Raw genomic sequence first — 18,050 nt, forward strand, 5'->3', positions numbered from 1 at the left:
CTATCCAACTGTGACAGAAGAGTGGTTTTAACCCACAGACATTGCTGCAAATGGCCTATTATTAAAGCAGATTCATGATTACATACATGGAGAGGATGCACAAAAACAACTTTCCTGTTACATTGCATTTTTAGCACAGTATACCAACCTTAGAATGCAAAAGCAAGCAATATACAAGGTCCCATTTGCTGTCAGAAAGGAAGTTGATTGCAAGATCTCAGGTAGCATTTTGTGCAAATAATAGTCAAGTTTTCTTTTCCTGAGAATTGCTGCAATCTGAAGGAGGAGGAAAGAAAGAAACAAAACAAAACAAAAGATCTTTTTTGCACATTGTAAAGAAAAAGTTAAAAAAGGAAAACAAGCTATGCCCCCTTCAGCAGTAAATCAAAGCCTCCTCAGTCTGCTGGGTTTATGGACAATACACAAAGATTTCCTTTGAGCTTGTTCCAGCTGTTACAATATTTACACCAGGAAATACATCAAGCAATCCTAAATGGGAAGTATAGGAAGAATTTTATTACCTTGTTACTGTTGGCCAGAATAGTCAGAAATGTGATCTGCCAGGCACCAGAACTTTCAAGTGTGAGACATTTACACTGAGTGCTGTCAATTGCACTGCCCTGTAATTCAGGTCAGAACATCACTGAAGTAACTCAGGGCTGAACCTGTGCTCTATGAAGAGCTAATGTATTTCTACAGCTTTTACTCTCCAGTTAACCAACTGCAAGGCTTACAAAAATGCCAACTGTCTGCTGGAAGAACAACATGCTCCTGACAAATTCTAGAAATGGTATCTTAGCTTTAAAAAATGCCTGTGGCAGAGAGCAGGCTGGCTCTGAAACACAGATGCTCCTCTTGCTCACTTTAATGCACCTCCCATGGTTTCAAAAGAACAGTTATCCAACGACTCAGACACTGCAGGTCCTCAAACCTTATTGCCCCCAGAGATTCTGTGGGCAGAACGGGAAGGTACAGAGAAGCAGGCACTCCTCAGAGGTAAGACAAGAGGCAACTGAAAAGTTCAAATATGAGAAACTCAGCTTAGACCCAAAGAAGAAAGTATTTCACTTGAGGGTGGCTGAATGTTGGAGCAGGCTGCCCAAAGCAGGTGTGGACTCTCCATCACTGGGGATACTCAAGACTCAACAAGAAAAGGCCCCAAGCAATCTCATCCAACTGGCCCTGCTTGAGCAGGAGGCTGGGACCAAACATTCTCCTCAAGTCCCTCCAACCTGTTTGCTCTTACAACCCACCCTCCTGAGGTCCCTCCAAGCTGTTTGCTCTTATGGCCCCACGAGGAGAGGCTGAGGGAGCTGGGGTTGTTTAGCCTGGAGAAGAGGAGGCTCAGGGCAGACCTTATTGCTGTCAGAATCTACCTTATTGTAGTCAGAATCATTTCAAGCACTCAAATACCTTAACAGAGGCATTAAAGGATGTTTCAATATTTTAAATGCCTATTAGTACCTCTTCAGTGATTTGCAAACCCATAAGACAAATGTCAAGCCTCTCCTACATACAACCCAGGAGAGAGCATTAAACAACAGTCTGTGTATCACTGGGTATTATCATTGTAAGGGTAAGCTACATGTGCAGCTGGATGCAATCTGGATAGATCACAACACTGCAGTCCTCAAAGGAGCAAACTTTTGGATGCTACAGTCAGACAAGACAAATACATTACTGCTTAATAACACCTCCAAGTGAGAAATGAATTTGATGAACTACACCCTGATTGTCCTTGTGTGACATTTGTGCCTGAGGCACACACAGGAGGAAGGGAAGGAATTTAATGCCTGCCAGCCTGACTTCCAGGGCAAATATTTCTTGCCTCAAAAATGCAGTCAGGCAAAGCCTCTTGAATAAGGTAAGTCAAGCATGAGGGAAAGATGATTCCCTTCCCACACCTGAAGATGGATCCAGCACAGCCAAGGATCCCATTACCACCTGTGGGAAAACTGAAAACAAAAAGACACTGCCTTGGTGGGGCTGTGGGTTTGGGTTGTTTTTTTAATACCAACCCCTTCACTCACTTCTGCCCAGAACTCCCTGAAGGGAGGTTGTAGCCAGGAGGGGGCTGGGCTCTTCTCCCAGGCAACCAGCACCAGAACAAGAGGACACAGTCTCAAGCTGTGCCAGGGGAGGTTTAGGCTGGATGTTAGGAAGAAGCTCTTCATAGAAAGAGTTATTGGCCATTGGAATGTGCTGCCCAGGGAGGTGGTGGAGTCACCATCACTGGAGGTGTTTAGGAAGAGACTGGATGGGGTGTTTGGTGCCATGGTTTAGTTGATTAGCTGGTGTTGGGTGATAGGTTGGACTTGATGATCTCAAAGGCCTTTTCCAACCTGGTCTATTCCATTCCATTCCATTCCATTCCATTCCATTCCATTCCATTCCATTCCATTCCATACATGAAACCTCAAATTCAATGATGCTTTAATGCAGACCTGGCAGTGTTGAAGGCTTTTGTAGGCCACCCCAGAGCCTCATTACTTATGAACAAAGGGAACAACAAGCTGGATTAATAAATGACAGACAACACAGCAAAAGTCATGACCACAAACCTGTCCTCCAAAATCCTTGGCCATACAAGCACCAGATCAATTGCCTAAAGAGTTGATTATCTTTTATGCACCTGGTCCAGGCTGAAAAATTTCTCCTCCTGTTTACCAGTTCAGTGTAATCTGACCAAAGATGTATTCTTCAATGGTAATTGCTCCTTTTCCCTACAGCTTAAAACAAGCTGTGATTTAATTCTCATGAAAACACTTTGGCCACTACCACCTTGAAACAGATAGAAAATACAAATATATGTGACCAACTGCACCCCATCTTAAAAAGACTGCTATGAAATTGTGTTTAACACAGCTGGAAAACCCGTTAAAGACAGGCTGCTACATTCCTAACACTGTTTTCATGTGAAGAAAAATGAGGGGAGAAGGTAGAAATGTGAGCTTTAGACTTTTATATGGAAGATGAAAGACCACCCCTCAAATCAAATGCAAACACAGTCAGTAATGCACTAGCCACTCTAAGAATGAACACTGTTAGTGATTTGATCTCTAAGGCCAAGTGCATCTTATGTTTGGAGTATATAACAAAAAAGCCTACTCAGTAAAAAGGAAGAATAGAGAGGAAAAGTATTTGCTGGCATTAATTGGCACAACTGCACTCTGAAAATGCAACACTGCATCAGCCCACCAGGTCCAGGATGCCATCAGGTTATGGAAGAGCATAACTGAGGGCCTTTCTTTTTTCCTTGCTTCTGTCTTCATAATCAAATGGTAAGGGCTACAGAACTAGGAAATCAGAATTCATTTCCCTTCACCACGTTAAGAACACTTTCATTCCCAACACCATCCTCAAAGCACAGCTGCACAGTCTAGTAGCTAAGAGTAACAGCAAGCCTTTCTAGGACATCAGTGTGCTCCTGCAGAAAAGGAACATGAGACTCCCTCCCAAACAATCTTTCCCACGATCAGCGGCACCAGTCAGGCTTGCTTATGTTAACAATGTGTCATGCAACGCCTGCCAGGAGTCATCACCCAACCTCAATAACCCCAGCCTCACCTCCAGCTTCCCCAGACCCCACCTGTGTCCCTGAACTACAGCTTCCACAGGAGGCCTCCCTCACAAAGGGTGGTATGATTTAATGAACGTGCTAATTGGCTGACCAATGTAAACAGCCTGGCAGGTCAGAGAGCAGGCTAAGAAACCACAGGCTTGCACCAACTCTGCTGTCATGTGTACAGCACTTTCCCTGCTCCTCCACCAACCACCTTTTGCTAACTCTGCACAAGCTGTACATCTTGAAGAGCACTGCCCCTTCATCAGGTTTTAGTGAAACTGGCCAACATAAACAGCACTGACTGATGGAAACTGAAAAATAGCTCTGCCCCCTCTCTCCTTCCTACACAACATGCCACCGAAATCAAGCACACCACAACTAATTTTACTTACAACAGAGAAAGGGGAAAAAACCAACACAACTGCTCAGACATCTTGCCATATCGACAGGAAGGCAGAGTTCAATCAGACCTAGAGCAGGAATCACAATGTTCTCAGGACACACTTGGGTTTGACAAGACATTTGTTCAAATCATGGAGTTGTGTCATTCAGACCTGGTGCTCTCAGTCAGCCTCTCAAACACTCAGACCTGGTGCTCTCAGTCAGCCTCTCAAACACTCAGACCTGATGCTCTCAGTCAGCCTCTCAAACACTCAGACCTGGTGCTCTCAGTCAGCCTCTCAAACACTCAGACCTGGTGCTCTCAGTCAGCCTCTCACACACTCAGACCTGGTGCTCTCCACTCAGCCTCTCAAACACTCAGACCTGGTGCCCTCAGTCAGCCTCTCAAACACTCAGACCTGGTGCTCTCCAGTCAGCCTCTCAAACACTCAGACCTGGTGCTCTCCAGTCAGCCTCTCAAACACTCAGACCTGGTGCCCTCAGTCAGCCTCTCAAACACTCAGACCTGGTGCTCTCAGTCAGCCTCTCAAACACTCAGACCTGGTGCTCTCCAGTCAGCCTCTCAAACACTCAGACCTGGTGCTCTCCACTCAGCCTCTCAAACACTCAGACCTGGTGCTCTCACTCAGCCTCTCAAACACTCAGACCTGGTGCTCTCAGTCAGCCTCTCAAACACTCAGACCTGGTGCTCTCCACTCAGCCTCTCAAACACTCAGACCTGGTGCTCTCCAGTCAGCCTCTCAAACACTCAGACCTGGTGCTCTCCAGTCAGCCTCTCAAACACTCAGACCTGGTGCTCTCAGTCAGCCTCTCAAACACTCAGACCTGGTGCTCTCCACTCAGCCTCTCAAACACTCAGACCTGGTGCTCTCAGTCAGCCTCTCAAACACTCAGACCTGGTGCTCTCCAGTCAGCCTCTCAAACACTCAGACCTGGTGCTCTCCACTCAGCCTCTCAAACACTCAGACCTGGTGCTCTCCAGTCAGCCTCTCAAACACTCAGACCTGGTGCTCTCAGTTAGCCTCTCAAACACTCAGACCTGGTGCTCTCAGTCAGCCTCTCAAACACTCAGACCTGGTGCTCTCAGTCAGCCTCTCAAACACTCAGACCTGGTGCTCTCAGTCAGCCTCTCACACACTCAGACCTGGTGCCCTCAGTCAGCCTCTCAAACACTCAGACCTGGTGCTCTCAGTCAGCCTCTCAAACACTCAGACCTGGTGCTCTCAGTCAGCCTCTCACACACTCAGACCTGGTGCCCTCAGTCAGCCTCTCAAACACTCAGACCTGGTGCTCTCACTCAGCCTCTCAAACACTCAGACCTGGTGCTCTCCAGTCAGCCTCTCAAACACTCAGACCTGGTGCTCTCCAGTCAGCCTCTCAAACACTCAGACCTGGTGCTCTCAGTCAGCCTCTCAAACACTCAGACCTGGTGCTCTCCAGTCAGCCTCTCAAACACTCAGACCTGGTGCTCTCACTCAGCCTCTCAAACACTCAGACCTGGTGCTCTCAGTTAGCCTCTCAAACACTCAGACCTGGTGCTCTCAGTCAGCCTCTCAAACACTCAGACCTGGTGCTCTCAGTCAGCCTCTCAGACACTCAGACCTGGTGCTCTCCAGTCAGCCTCTCAAACACTCAGACCTGGTGCTCTCAGTCAGCCTCTCAAACACTCAGACCTGGTGCTCTCCAGTCAGCCTCTCAAACACTCAGACCTGGTGCTCTCAGTCAGCCTCTCAAACACTCAGACCTGGTGCTCTCACTCAGCCTCTCAAACACTCAGACCTGGTGCTCTCAGTCAGCCTCTCAAACACTCAGACCTGGTGCTCTCACTCAGCCTCTCAAACACTCAGACCTGGTGCCCTCAGTCACCCTCTCAAACACCCAGACCTGGTGCTCTCACTCAGCCTCTCAGACACTCAGACCTGGTGCTCTCAGTCAGCCTCTCAAACACTCAGACCTGGTGCTCTCAGTCAGCCTCTCACACACTCAGACCTGGTGCTCTCACTCAGCCTCTCAGACACTCAGACCTGGTGCTCTCCAGTCAGCCTCTCAAACACTCAGACCTGGTGCTCTCCAGTCAGCCTCTCAAACACTCAGACCTGGTGCTCTCAGTCAGCCTCTCAAACACTCAGACCTGGTGCTCTCAGTCAGCCTCTCAAACACTCAGACCTGGTGCTCTCCACTCAGCCTCTCAAAGACTGAGACCTGGTGCTCTCAGTCAGCCTCTCAAACACTCAGACCTGGTGCTCTCCAGTCAGCCTCTCAAACACTCAGACCTGGTGCTCTCAGTCAGCCTCTCAAACACTCAGACCTGGTGCTCTCACTCAGCCTCTCAAAAACTCAGACCTGGTGCTCTCCAGTCAGCCTCTCAAACACTCAGACCTGGTGCTCTCAGTCAGCCTCTCAAACACTCAGACCTGGTGCTCTCACTCAGCCTCTCAAACACTCAGACCAGGTGCTCTCAGTCAGCCTCTCAAACACTCAGACCTGGTGCTCTCCAGTCAGCCTCTCAAACACTCAGACCTGGTGCTCTCAGTCAGCCTCTCAAACACTCAGACCTGGTGCTCTCACTCAGCCTCTCAAACACTCAGACCTGGTGCTCTCAGTCAGCCTCTCAAACACTCAGACCTGGTGCTCTCAGTCAGCCTCTCAAACACTCAGACCCGGTGCTCTCAGTCAGCCTCTCAAACACTCAGACCTGGTGCTCTCAGTCAGCCTCTCACACACTCAGACCTGGTGCTCTCCAGTCAGCCTCTCAAACACCCAGACCTGGTGCTCTCACTCAGCCTCTCAAACACTCAGACCTGGTGCTCTCAGTCAGCCTCTCAAACACTCAGACCTGGTGCTCTCCAGTCAGCCTCTCAAACACTCAGACCTGGTGCTCTCAGTTAGCCTCTCAAACACTCAGACCTGGTGCTCTCAGTCAGCCTCTCAACCACTCAGACCTGGTGCTCTCACTCAGCCTCTCAACCACTCAGACCTGGTGCTCTCACTCAGCCTCTCAGACACTCAGACCTGGTGCTCTCAGTCAGCCTCTCAGACACTCAGACCTGGTGCTCTCCACTCAGCCTCTCAAACACTCAGACCTGGTGCTCTCAGTCAGCCTCTCAAACACTCAGACCTGGTGCTCTCAGTCAGCCTCTCAAACACTCAGACCTGGTGCTCTCAGTCAGCCTCTCAAACACTCAGACCTGGTGCCCTCAGTCAGCCTCTCAAACACTCAGACCTGGTGCTCTCAGTCAGCCTCTCAAACACTCAGACCTGGTGCTCTCAGTCAGCCTCTCAAACACTCAGACCTGGTGCTCTCACTCAGCCTCTCAAAAACTCAGACCTGGTGCTCTCCAGTCAGCCTCTCAAACACTCAGACCTGGTGCTCTCAGTCAGCCTTTCAAACACTCAGACCTGGTGCTCTCACTCAGCCTCTCAAACACTCAGACCTGGTGCTCTCAGTCAGCCTCTCAAACACTCAGACCTGGTGCTCTCCAGTCAGCCTCTCAAACACTCAGACCTGGTGCTCTCAGTCAGCCTCTCAAACACTCAGACCTGGTGCTCTCAGTCAGCCTCTCAAACACTCAGACCTGGTGCTCTCAGTCAGCCTCTCAAACACTCAGACCTGGTGCTCTCCAGTCAGCCTCTCAAACACTCAGACCTGGTGCTCTCCAGTCAGCCTCTCAAACACTCAGACCTGGTGCTCTCACTCAGCCTCTCAAACACTCAGACCTGGTGCTCTCAGTCAGCCTCTCAAACACTCAGACCTGGTGCTCTCAGTCAGCCTCTCAAACACTCAGACCTGGTGCTCTCAGTCAGCCTCTCAAACACTCAGACCTGGTGCTCTCCAGTCAGCCTCTCAAACACTCAGACCTGGTGCTCTCAGTCAGCCTCTCAAACACTCAGACCTGGTGCTCTCAGTCAGCCTCTCAAACACTCAGACCTGGTGCTCTCAGTCAGCCTCTCAAACACCCAGACCTGGTGCTCTCAGTCAGCCTCTCAAACACTCAGACCTGGTGCCCTCAGTCACCCTCTCAAACACCCAGACCTGGTGCTCTCACTCAGCCTCTCAAACACTCAGACCTGGTGCTCTCAGTCAGCCTCTCAAACACTCAGACCTGGTGCTCTCACTCAGCCTCTCAAACACTCAGACCTGGTGCTCTCAGTCAGCCTCTCAAACACTCAGACCTGGTGCTCTCACTCAGCCTCTCAGACCTGGTGCTCTCAGTCAGCCTCTCAGACACTCAGACCTGGTGCTCTCAGTCAGCCTCTCAGACACTCAGACCTGGTGCTCTCCACTCAGCCTCTCAAACACTCAGACCTGGTGCTCTCAGTCAGCCTCTCAAACACTCAGACCTGGTGCTCTCAGTCAGCCTCTCAAACACTCAGACCTGGTGCCCTCAGTCAGCCTCTCAAACACTCAGACCTGGTGCTCTCAGTCAGCCTCTCACACACTCAGACCTGGTGCTCTCCAGTCAGCCTCTCAAACACCCAGACCTGGTGCTCTCCAGTCAGCCTCTCAAACACTCAGACCTGGTGCCCTCAGTCAGCCTCTCAAACACTCAGACCTGGTGCTCTCCACTCAGCCTCTCAAACACTCAGACCTGGTGCTCTCCACTCAGCCTCTCAAACACTCAGACCTGGTGCTCTCAGTCAGCCTCTCAAACACTCAGACCTGGTGCTCTCCACTCAGCCTCTCAAACACTCAGACCTGGTGCTCTCCAGTCAGCCTCTCAAACACTCAGACCTGGTGCTCTCAGTCAGCCTCTCAGACACTCAGACCTGGTGCTCTCCAGTCAGCCTCTCAAACACTCAGACCTGGTGCTCTCCACTCAGCCTCTCAAACACTCAGACCTGGTGCCCTCAGTCAGCCTCTCAACCACTCAGACCTGGTGCTCTCAGTCAGCCTCTCAAACACTCAGACCTGGTGCTCTCCACTCAGCCTCTCAACCACTCAGACCTGGTGCTCTCAGTCAGCCTCTCAAACACTCAGACCTGGTGCTCTCAGTTAGCCTCTCAACCACTCAGACCTGGTGCTCTCAGTCAGCCTCTCAAACACTCAGACCTGGTGCTCTCCACTCAGCCTCTCAAACACTCAGACCTGGTGCTCTCAGTCAGCCTCTCAAACACTCAGACCTGGTGCTCTCACTCAGCCTCTCAAACACTCAGACCTGGTGCTCTCACTCAGCCTCTCAAACACTCAGACCTGGTGCTCTCAGTCAGCCTCTCAAACACTCAGACCTGGTGCTCTCAGTCAGCCTCTCAAACACTCAGACCTGGTGCTCTCAGTCAGCCTCTCAAACACTCAGACCTGGTGCTCTCAGTCAGCCTCTCAAACACTCAGACCTGGTGCTCTCCATGAGCCTCTCAAACACTCAGACCTGGTGCTCTCAGTCAGCCTCTCAAACACTCAGACCTGGTGCTCTCAGTCAGCCTCTCAAACACTCAGACCTGGTGCTCTCCACTCAGCCTCTCAAACACTCAGACCTGGTGCTCTCCACTCAGCCTCTCAAACACTCAGACCTGGTGCTCTCAGTCAGCCTCTCAAACACTCAGACCTGGTGCTCTCACTCAGCCTCTCAAACACTCAGACCTGGTGCTCTCAGTCAGCCTCTCAAACACCCAGACCTGGTGCTCTCAGTCAGCCTCTCAAACACTCAGACCTGATGCTCTCAGTCAGCCTCTCAAACACTCAGACCTGGTGCTCTCCAGTCAGCCTCTCAAACACTCAGACCTGGTGCTCTCAGTCAGCCTCTCAAACACTCAGACCTGGTGCTCTCAGTCAGCCTCTCAAACACTCAGACCTGGTGCTCTCAGTCAGCCTCTCAAACACTCAGACCTGGTGCTCTCCAGTCAGCCTCTCAAACACTCAGACCTGGTGCTCTCAGTCAGCCTCTCAAACACTCAGACCTGGTGCTCTCCAGTCAGCCTCTCAAACACTCAGACCTGGTGCTCTCAGTCAGCCTCTCACACACTCAGACCTGGTGCTCTCAGTCAGCCTCTCAAACACTCAGACCTGGTGCCCTCAGTCAGCCTCTCAAACACTCAGACCTGGTGCTCTCAGTCAGCCTCTCAAACACTCAGACCTGGTGCTCTCAGTCAGCTGGTCCCTCCCTGATTTCAGGATTACAAAAGCTGCTTCTAGGTTTTTTTCATTTCCTAAGTCAGTTCCTGCAGTAGTCTGAGGAGAAGCATGTGCCTCCTGCCTTTGACTTCCTCTCTCCCTAGAGAGATGTTATATGAGGACAACCATCAGGGGGTTGGGTTGTTTTGGCTTGGCTGTTTAAAAATGTCCCCTATCACCCAGCTAGCTAAAAAAAGCAGTGAGAGCCCTCACGTACGCTGGGTGACACCCACACTGCCCTCAGCCCTGCCATCTCTCTCATTCCACCATTACTTATCTTCACCACTTGCTCTGCTTGCACTTAAACCAGTGGAAGGCCATGTTTTATTCCTCTCAAAACATCTGACTGAGGAAAATTGTCAGTGATTCTCCTTCCAGCCTACAATTCCTGCACTGTACTATACAGCTGTACCAGCTCAAGACAGCAGATTGATGCCTGCTTGAGAAGCCATCCCTTGAGTGATTTTTGCTGGTTCCCAGGGTGGTTGTAGCCAGGAGAGAGTTGGTCTCTTCTCCCAGGCATCCAGCACCAGAACAAGGGGACACAGTATCAAGCTGCACCAGGGGAAGTATAGGCTTGAGGTGAGGAGAAAGCTCTTCACAGAGAGAGTTGTTAGCCACTGGAATGTGCTGCCCAGGGAGGTGGTGGAGTCACCATCCCTGGAGGTGTGCAGGAGGGGATTGGATGTGGCATTTAGTGACATGGTCTAGTGGTCATGAGGACTTGGGTGACAGGTTGGACTTGATCTTTGAGGGCTTTTCCAACCTTATTGATTCTATGATTCTACACCAAAAATCTTTGCTTAGTTAGGCAAGGCTGAGGCTTTCCCTCACTTCCACCAGTACCGTGATGCAGGCTGCAGCTTACTTCTTGTATCCTTGAGCATAAATTCTTCAGTCCACCTGAATGCATGAACTGACTCTTTCAAACCTCTCAGCATCCCTCTCAGCATTTCCTGGTCTGCTGCAAAAGCCACAAGAGCAAAGCAGAATGCTAGCAGCCTGGAAGGCAGATGCCACAGCCAGCTTCTTACTTGAGTAATGTTTAAGCTAACTTTAGTCATACTTACCCCAGCTTCCCCTACAATCTAAAGGCAAGCACACACTGACCTGCATGTCATTTACAACACAGCACAGAGACACAGGACACCACACAGAGCCCAATACAAGGCAATCACACACCACCATCAAAGCAGGTCCAGCTACAGGCTCCTGACAGCAAGCAGTATGAACCTTGAGGGGGTCAGTGCTCAAACTGTTCCCAGGCACACTGAGTGAAGGGCAGCAGATGTAAGGTGGGAAGGAGACAGCGCTGGGGTGGAGAGATGCTGGTGGCGAGGAGCAGGGGAAGAAGAGGACAGAAGCCAGGCTAGAGAGGCAGGGAGAAAGCCTGGCTTAATTGAAGTAAAGAAAAGAGATGATTAGAGTAGAAGAGAGAAAAGGGGAAGGACACAGATGACTCTCTTCATCCCACTGGCAAAACATTAGATAACATCCTTGTCACCTATTTAGATTGTAAGGAAATGTTACCCCCACCAGATCACATTACCTCAAGAGACTGCAAAAACTTCATACTAATGACTGAGCATATTCATCTACTGCAAAACATGCACCACCAAACAAGTGCCTAAACCCTACCAGCCCTCAGGAAGCAGAGGACTTTGCATGTGATGAATGGCAGACTTCCCAGGTGACACCACCAGAAATCCCAGGAAACAGAAGTTGAGACAATTGAAATCACATATTCCAGCTTCTCAGATCCCCTTCTTCACCTCTACACAATTTCCCTGGGAAATCATTCTCTTCTCCCCACTGCTGTGAACTTCTAGAACTCCAAATTCTTCAGTTTTGGAAGTACAAAAGAACACCTGCACAATTCCCTTAGCCTCAACTAATCTACAGCAGAGGTACAGACAGAACAAAGTCCAACAAACTCTGATGAAGGACCTCTGCAGAAAAGCTTTCTTAAGATGGCAAGGCAGGCAGCTTTGATAAGGTGTATTTATAAGGGATGTTTGGGGGCATTTCAGGCAGGTTTTAAACTGGGGGGGGGGGGGTGGCTTTTCAAGAAAGAGAGCCTCTGAAGACTTACACATGAGGACACTTGGGTTGTGAAAATCAAGTCATCCTAGGTACAAGAGAGGCATTCCTGCCAGCCACTTCATATGAGCAGGGACAATTCAATCTGGACACAAAATTTACTTCTGCTAAAGCAATCAGTTTGCGTTGCAGCAAAAATAAAGAGACTGCAAGTATGGCTTCTGAAATTGTATTGTTTACAACTAGAAGGAAAAAAAGAGCAGTAGAACACTAAGTTAAAGCAAATACTCCTTGCAACCATTTAGTGAAAGCCAGTATTTTACTCATCCACTACCAGCACCACTTCGTTCTACTCCATCAGCCTCTCACTTACACAAGAGCAACAAAACTTGTAAGGGATGTGGCTGCAGGTATTAGGAGCTTGGACTCTGGATTATAACTGTCTCTAGACATCCTCCCTCCAGAAAGACCTCTAGCAATTCTGGAATGGAATGGAATGGAATGGAATGGAATGGAATGGAATGGAATGGAATGGAATGGAATGGAACGGAACGGAATGGAATTAACCAGGTTGGAAAAGACCTTTGAGATCATCAAGTCCAACCTATCACCCAACACCAGCTAATCAACTAAACCTTGGCACCAAGTGCCTCATCCAGTCTCTTCCTAAACACCTCCAGTGATGGGGACTCCACCACCTCCCTGGGCAGCACATCCCAATGGCCAATCTCTCAGGGAAGAACTTCTTCCTAACATCCAGCCTAAACCTCCCCTGGCACAGCTTGAGACTGTGTCTTCTTGTTCGGGTGCTGGTTGCCTGGGAGAAGAGACCAACCCCCACCTGGCTACAACCTCTCTTCAGGCAGTTGTAGAGAGCAAGAAGGTCTCCCCTGAGCCTCCTCTTCTCCAGGCTAAGCAACCCCAGCTCCCTCAGCCTCTCCTCACAGGCTGTGCTCCAGACATCTATTCATTCTCATTGATTTCCATACAAGCTCTTGTTAAAGGAAACTCTTTCACTTGTCTCAGTTATTAGCTAGTAGCAACAGAAGGAACAAGCAAGAAGAAACTATTTTATGGGTTTGACATGGCAAAACAAAGTGCAATTTCTTGTTGCTGAGCTGCAGAAAGGACTGGTACTAAGTAGTACCAAAACCACTGTGAAGCTGCACTGACATAAGTAGAAAGATGAAGCAGCTTCAGTTTGTCCTCCTGGGTGGATTTCAGAATACAGAAAAGGGCTGAATATTTATATGGTCCAGCTGTGATATTTCATTTATAAATGCAAGACTTATAAGGACAGCTTTAAATCCAGCAAAGGATGACATTGGTGATAACTCTCTTAACCCAGGACTGTTCTTCCCCTGCCAAGCTACTTGAAGTGCAAAGCTTCTGCTTTCTCCCCTGCAGTCCCCACAGCAGCCTTTCGCTCTTCACTTTTGCTGCCTCTGGTGCTTGTCACAGATCAATTCAGTTCATTAAGGCAGCTACAAACAACCCTAGTTAAAAGCAGGATAGTAACCTCTTCTGAGTCAGTGAATGAATATAATCTGCTCAAGGAGAGATAAGGTCCAAAACCACACAAACCCAGCAGTAGTTATGTGTCTGGGAGCAAGCTCAGCTTTGGATTACTCTGACAAGCCAACACTGTCAAAAGCTAAGAAAATTAAAGACTGTAAAGAAGGTCATGTAAAACTGACACAGAAGTTTTGCAGTACAGCAATGATGTTGGTTGAGAAGGTTCCCACCCTGCCTTGGATCTGTGACAAGGTATGACTGCTCACAGGGCCACAATGGGATTGTGAAAGCACCTTGGATTTTGGGGTCTGATTTTCATAGCATAGCATAGCATCACAGCATCAGTCAGGGTTGGAAGGGACCACAAGGATCATCTAGTTCCAACCCCCCTGCCATGGGCAGGGACACCCCACACTAGGTCAGCCTGGCCACAGCCTCAGCCAGCCTGGGCTTAAACACCCCCAGGGATGGGGCCTCGACCACCTCCCTGGACAACCCATTCCAGGGCTTCACCACTCTCATGGTGAAGAACCTCCTCCTCACCTCCAGCCTGAATCTCCCCACCTCCAGCTTCATTCCATTCCCCCTAGTCCTATCACTCCCTGAGATCCTGAGCAGTCCTCCCCAGCCTTCCTGTAGCCCCCTTCAGATACTGGAAGGCCACAATGAGGTCACCTGGGAGCCTTCTCTTCTGCAGACTTCTCAAAGCAGCTTCCCCTCAATACACGACTGCACAAGGGACTGAACCCTGGCAGAGCTAGCAGCAGCAATCTCCTTACCAAGCCTGGCTGCTGGCAAACTGTAATTACAGAGCTGTTTAAGCTGCTTTATCTTTAGGCAGACCTAACAGATCACCACTACACCTCTCATGGCTCACTCTCAGCCCATTCTCTGTTGCTAGAAGCATTCATGCTCCCACACAGCAAACTGTATCAGAAAACAGATCTAAATAAGGAGTTACCAGGGAGGGGGAAGGGGCAGGGGAGGGAATGCTCTGTGAGTTTCCAGTTTCAGCTCACTCCATGCCCAAACAAACAGCTGCCACTTCTGTTTGTGTCAGCTCAGAGTGAAAATAGTCCCTGTCAGACAGGGCAACTCCTCAGGTCCACCTTGCTACCAGTTATTAACTTTTTTTAATCATGTAATTAGATGTCATCACAATTTGCACTCAAGGAACACTTCAGTAGGAGCTTAAACCAATCATGCCAGGACTGCTGCAGCCCTGCTCCTTCCCTGCCTGACCATTCTGCCGTACCAGCAGTGGTACAGGGCTGGAGGCACAGACTCAGTGACTTGTTTTCTTTCTTAGCTTACAGCCAGCAATCCTCCAAGCACCACCACAGGAGGAACACAGAGGTGAGGACAGAAGGAAGGGCTCACCTGCAGCAATTCCAGCTCAGGTCAGCTTTCATGATATGTTCACACAGACAGATGGAAGCAGATCCCAGCATCTCTACCTGCACTGTAATCTGCTGGAAACAAGCCAGGTGCTGAGGGGCTATGACCAAGCCTGACTGCATGCTCAAACCAAGACACCTCACGTGTAGGATACTCTCTGAATATTTAAGACTCCTTTAGCCTTAATGGATTTCCTGAGCCTTGCATAATCATAGCACAGAACCTCCTTGGTCCTAAGGCACTGCTTACCAAGGTGTCTCCACCAGCAGCAACGCACAGGTGCAGCACCCTTGCCAAAGACACAATGCTAGTCTCACAGGCAAACAGTAAGTTTTTTATTCAGGTATCACAGGTACTGGGAAATGACAAAAATACAATGTTCAGGTTGCACCCATGCCCTTGCAACCCAACAGCTTCACCCCTCTCACAGCACGTTATGCCACCAGACCCCATCACCCTTCCTCTCCCTTCCTAGGCCCAGCCTCCTACCCCAAGCACCAGACTGTTCACTGCATATCCACCTGCCCTCAAGTCCAACTGCTCCCATCACCACCTCTCTCCTCCCCAACACCAGACTCCCCCTCTAAACATCCTTTTTGCTCTTCTGGCCCCTCACCCAGGGTCAGGCTGCCCCTTGACACCTCCCCTGCCTCTCCTCTCCCAACCTACCCTTTTCCTCCACACCAGAGCCAGCCTCCCTCCCTTGATATGCCTCATGCCCTCTCCCCCACAGTAGATCAGACTCATTCTGCTATGGTATCCCTTATGTCCTCCCAAAATATCCCTCATATCCTTCCTCCCCACCACAGGCCAGATTCCCCACACTCTGATATCCCTTCTAAACTTTCCTCATGCCTCTCCTCCTCAGTCCAGGCCAGGCTTCCCTTCCATGTCGCTTATACAGTCACTCTTACACCCTAGGTCAGGCTCCCCCCACCCTAATATCCCTCAAGGCCTTCCATCTGAATATGAAACCAGACTCCCCCATCTCTGACAGCCCTTGGGTCCCTTCCCTAAGCCATCCCGCTCTCCCCATACCCCTCAAGCCCTTGCCCACTCCAACTCAGCTCTTCCTCTCCTGCCCTACCAAAGGTCAGATCCCCAGTCCCTCATGCCCTTCACCGTGGAGGCCAGCCCCTCCCCATGTCCCCATACCCCTCACGCCCTTGTCCCTCCCCAGGCAGTCACTCTCCTCATGCCCTTGCCCCTTCCCCAGGCCAAACACTACCCTCCTGCCCTTGCCTCCTGCCCCAGACCACACGCCCCCCTCTGCCCTTTCCCACCCACGCCCCCCCTCAGGCCTGACACTGCTGTCATCCCCAGGCCAAACACTACCCTCCTGCCCTTGCCTCCCGCCCCAGACCACACGCTCCCCTCGTGCCCTTTCCCACCCACGCCCCCCCCCCAGGCCTGACACTGCTGTCATCCCTTGACCCCTCCCCAGGCCAAACACTACCCTTCTGCCCCCGCTTAGGCCGGGATCCCCTCCAGCCCCCGCTCACCCACCAGGTAGAGGGTGCCGTAGATGCGGAGGGACTCGGAGAGCGCCCCCTGCGTGATGTGCAGGACGGCCATGGAGCAGCGGGGGTGCCAGGTGTGCCCGATCTCATAGCAGCCGTGGGGGATGGACTTGCTCAGCGCCGCCATCTTTGCCGCGCGCGGAGCCCGGGCGCGCGCGGCCGCCGCGTCACCGCCGATGCAGGAGAAAGGTCGCGCGGGGCACTGGCGGCGGCGGGGTTACTCGCGGGCAACCGCTCCTCTTCCCCCCCACCTCCTCCCTCCGCGCGGCTCGCGTGAGGCCCGCAGCCAATCCGCGGCCGCCGGGGGGCGGGGAGCATCGGGGGCGGGATGGCGCGAGCTGGACGCGCGCCGCACGTGGGGTTTTGGTTGGAGCGGCGCTTCCCGGCTCTCCGCGGGTGTCCCCCGCGTCCCCTCCGTGTTCCCCCCGCATCCCGCCCATGTCGTACCCCGTGTCCTCCCCTGACACCCCGCTGCTCGGGCAGCGCTGCGCTCCCAGCCGCGTCTCTTGGCCTTCCTTGGAGCCGGCCGCCACCTGTCTCCCGCCTCTGGGCCGGGGCCGGTGTCCTTGTCCAGCGAGAGGAACCTCCTGGAACGCCCTCCGTCAGGCTGAGCGGCTGCCAAGCACGGAGCTGGTGGGATAGCCTTGGACAGCAGCAGGGAGACGTGACATGAGCAGCGTCATGTCGGTGCTCGGAGCTTTGATGCACACATTCCCAGTGCGGTTTGAGCTCCGCAGCTCCTGGTGGAGCTGCGCTGGAGAAAGGCAGCTAAAGGCATTGAGGAAATGAGAGAAACTGCGCTATGAGGAGAAGCTTAAAAGAGGTTGATTGTGATTTGGAAAGAAGCACGGGTGGGATGTGATGAAGGCAGTGCCTGATGACACGGTTATAGTTCAGTTACAGAAACTGGCATCCCGTTCCAGCTTCAAACGTTGATTGTGTTGGGTCCAAATGAGCCGGGAGTGTCAGGACCAGGGGGTTTTACTTAGGTCTTTGTTAAATAACAGTCTGTGAACACTCAAATACAGGCTCTACCTTTTGTGCAGTGGTGAAGTCAGAAGTTATTTCAAGACCTCGTGGGAGATAGAGCCGAGACAAATAGGTAGATCAGCAAACTAACCTGCAGGCAAATACAGACTTGGAACAGATCCACAGCAAGAAAATTCCTCCCTCTTACATCCTGCCTCAAAGTCTTCCTGCAAAGCCAGCATATTTCCCCTCATTGATTAGACTTAAGACCAGTCTACCACTCCCAACAAGATAGTCCAAATTTGTCATTAATTTTGCAAAACCCCTTAGCAAGAACTTCCCTCCAAGAAGCCTGCTATGCATGCAAGAGCATGCTTGGATTCCAAATTTAGCAGCCCACAGATGGGCTGGACAGTTCACACAACCTGGAGCCACTGAGACAATTTGCAGACTCCTAGCAAATCTGCACTAGGAGATTTTTGGCCTGAGCAGTTAAACTATGCTGTTTCAGTCCAGTGTGCTTGTCCAACCA

The 18,050-nt window shown here is 51.0% G+C and overlaps 1 protein-coding gene across 3 annotated transcripts in view; it reads right to left on the reverse strand.

Annotated features, from left to right (window-relative positions):
• TMEM135 (transmembrane protein 135) overlaps nucleotides 1-16,780 on the reverse strand; it is a 190,664-nt gene extending 173,884 nt beyond the window's left edge. Inside the window, exons 1-2 of one of the 3 annotated variants that reach the window (XM_068145853.1) lie at nucleotides 16,536-16,780; nucleotides 149-276 (exon numbers count right to left, since the gene is read on the reverse strand). In XM_068145853.1, coding sequence (XP_068001954.1) covers nucleotides 149-276; nucleotides 16,536-16,676 — 269 coding nt within the window. In that variant the 5' untranslated portion in view covers nucleotides 16,677-16,780. Of the gene's footprint in view, nucleotides 1-148; nucleotides 277-3,957; nucleotides 4,026-15,278; nucleotides 16,154-16,535 lie in introns of those variants that run through there. The other 2 variants (XM_068145875.1, XM_068145864.1) reach the window with 2 other exon arrangements.
• Between the last annotated feature and the right edge of the window lie 1,270 nt (nucleotides 16,781-18,050).

Source organism: Melanerpes formicivorus, unplaced genomic scaffold, assembly GCF_026170545.1.
Source record: "Melanerpes formicivorus ecotype bairdi unplaced genomic scaffold, bMelFor1.0.p_v2 SCAF_1, whole genome shotgun sequence".
In the NCBI taxonomy this organism is placed as follows: Eukaryota; Metazoa; Chordata; class Aves; order Piciformes; family Picidae; genus Melanerpes; species Melanerpes formicivorus.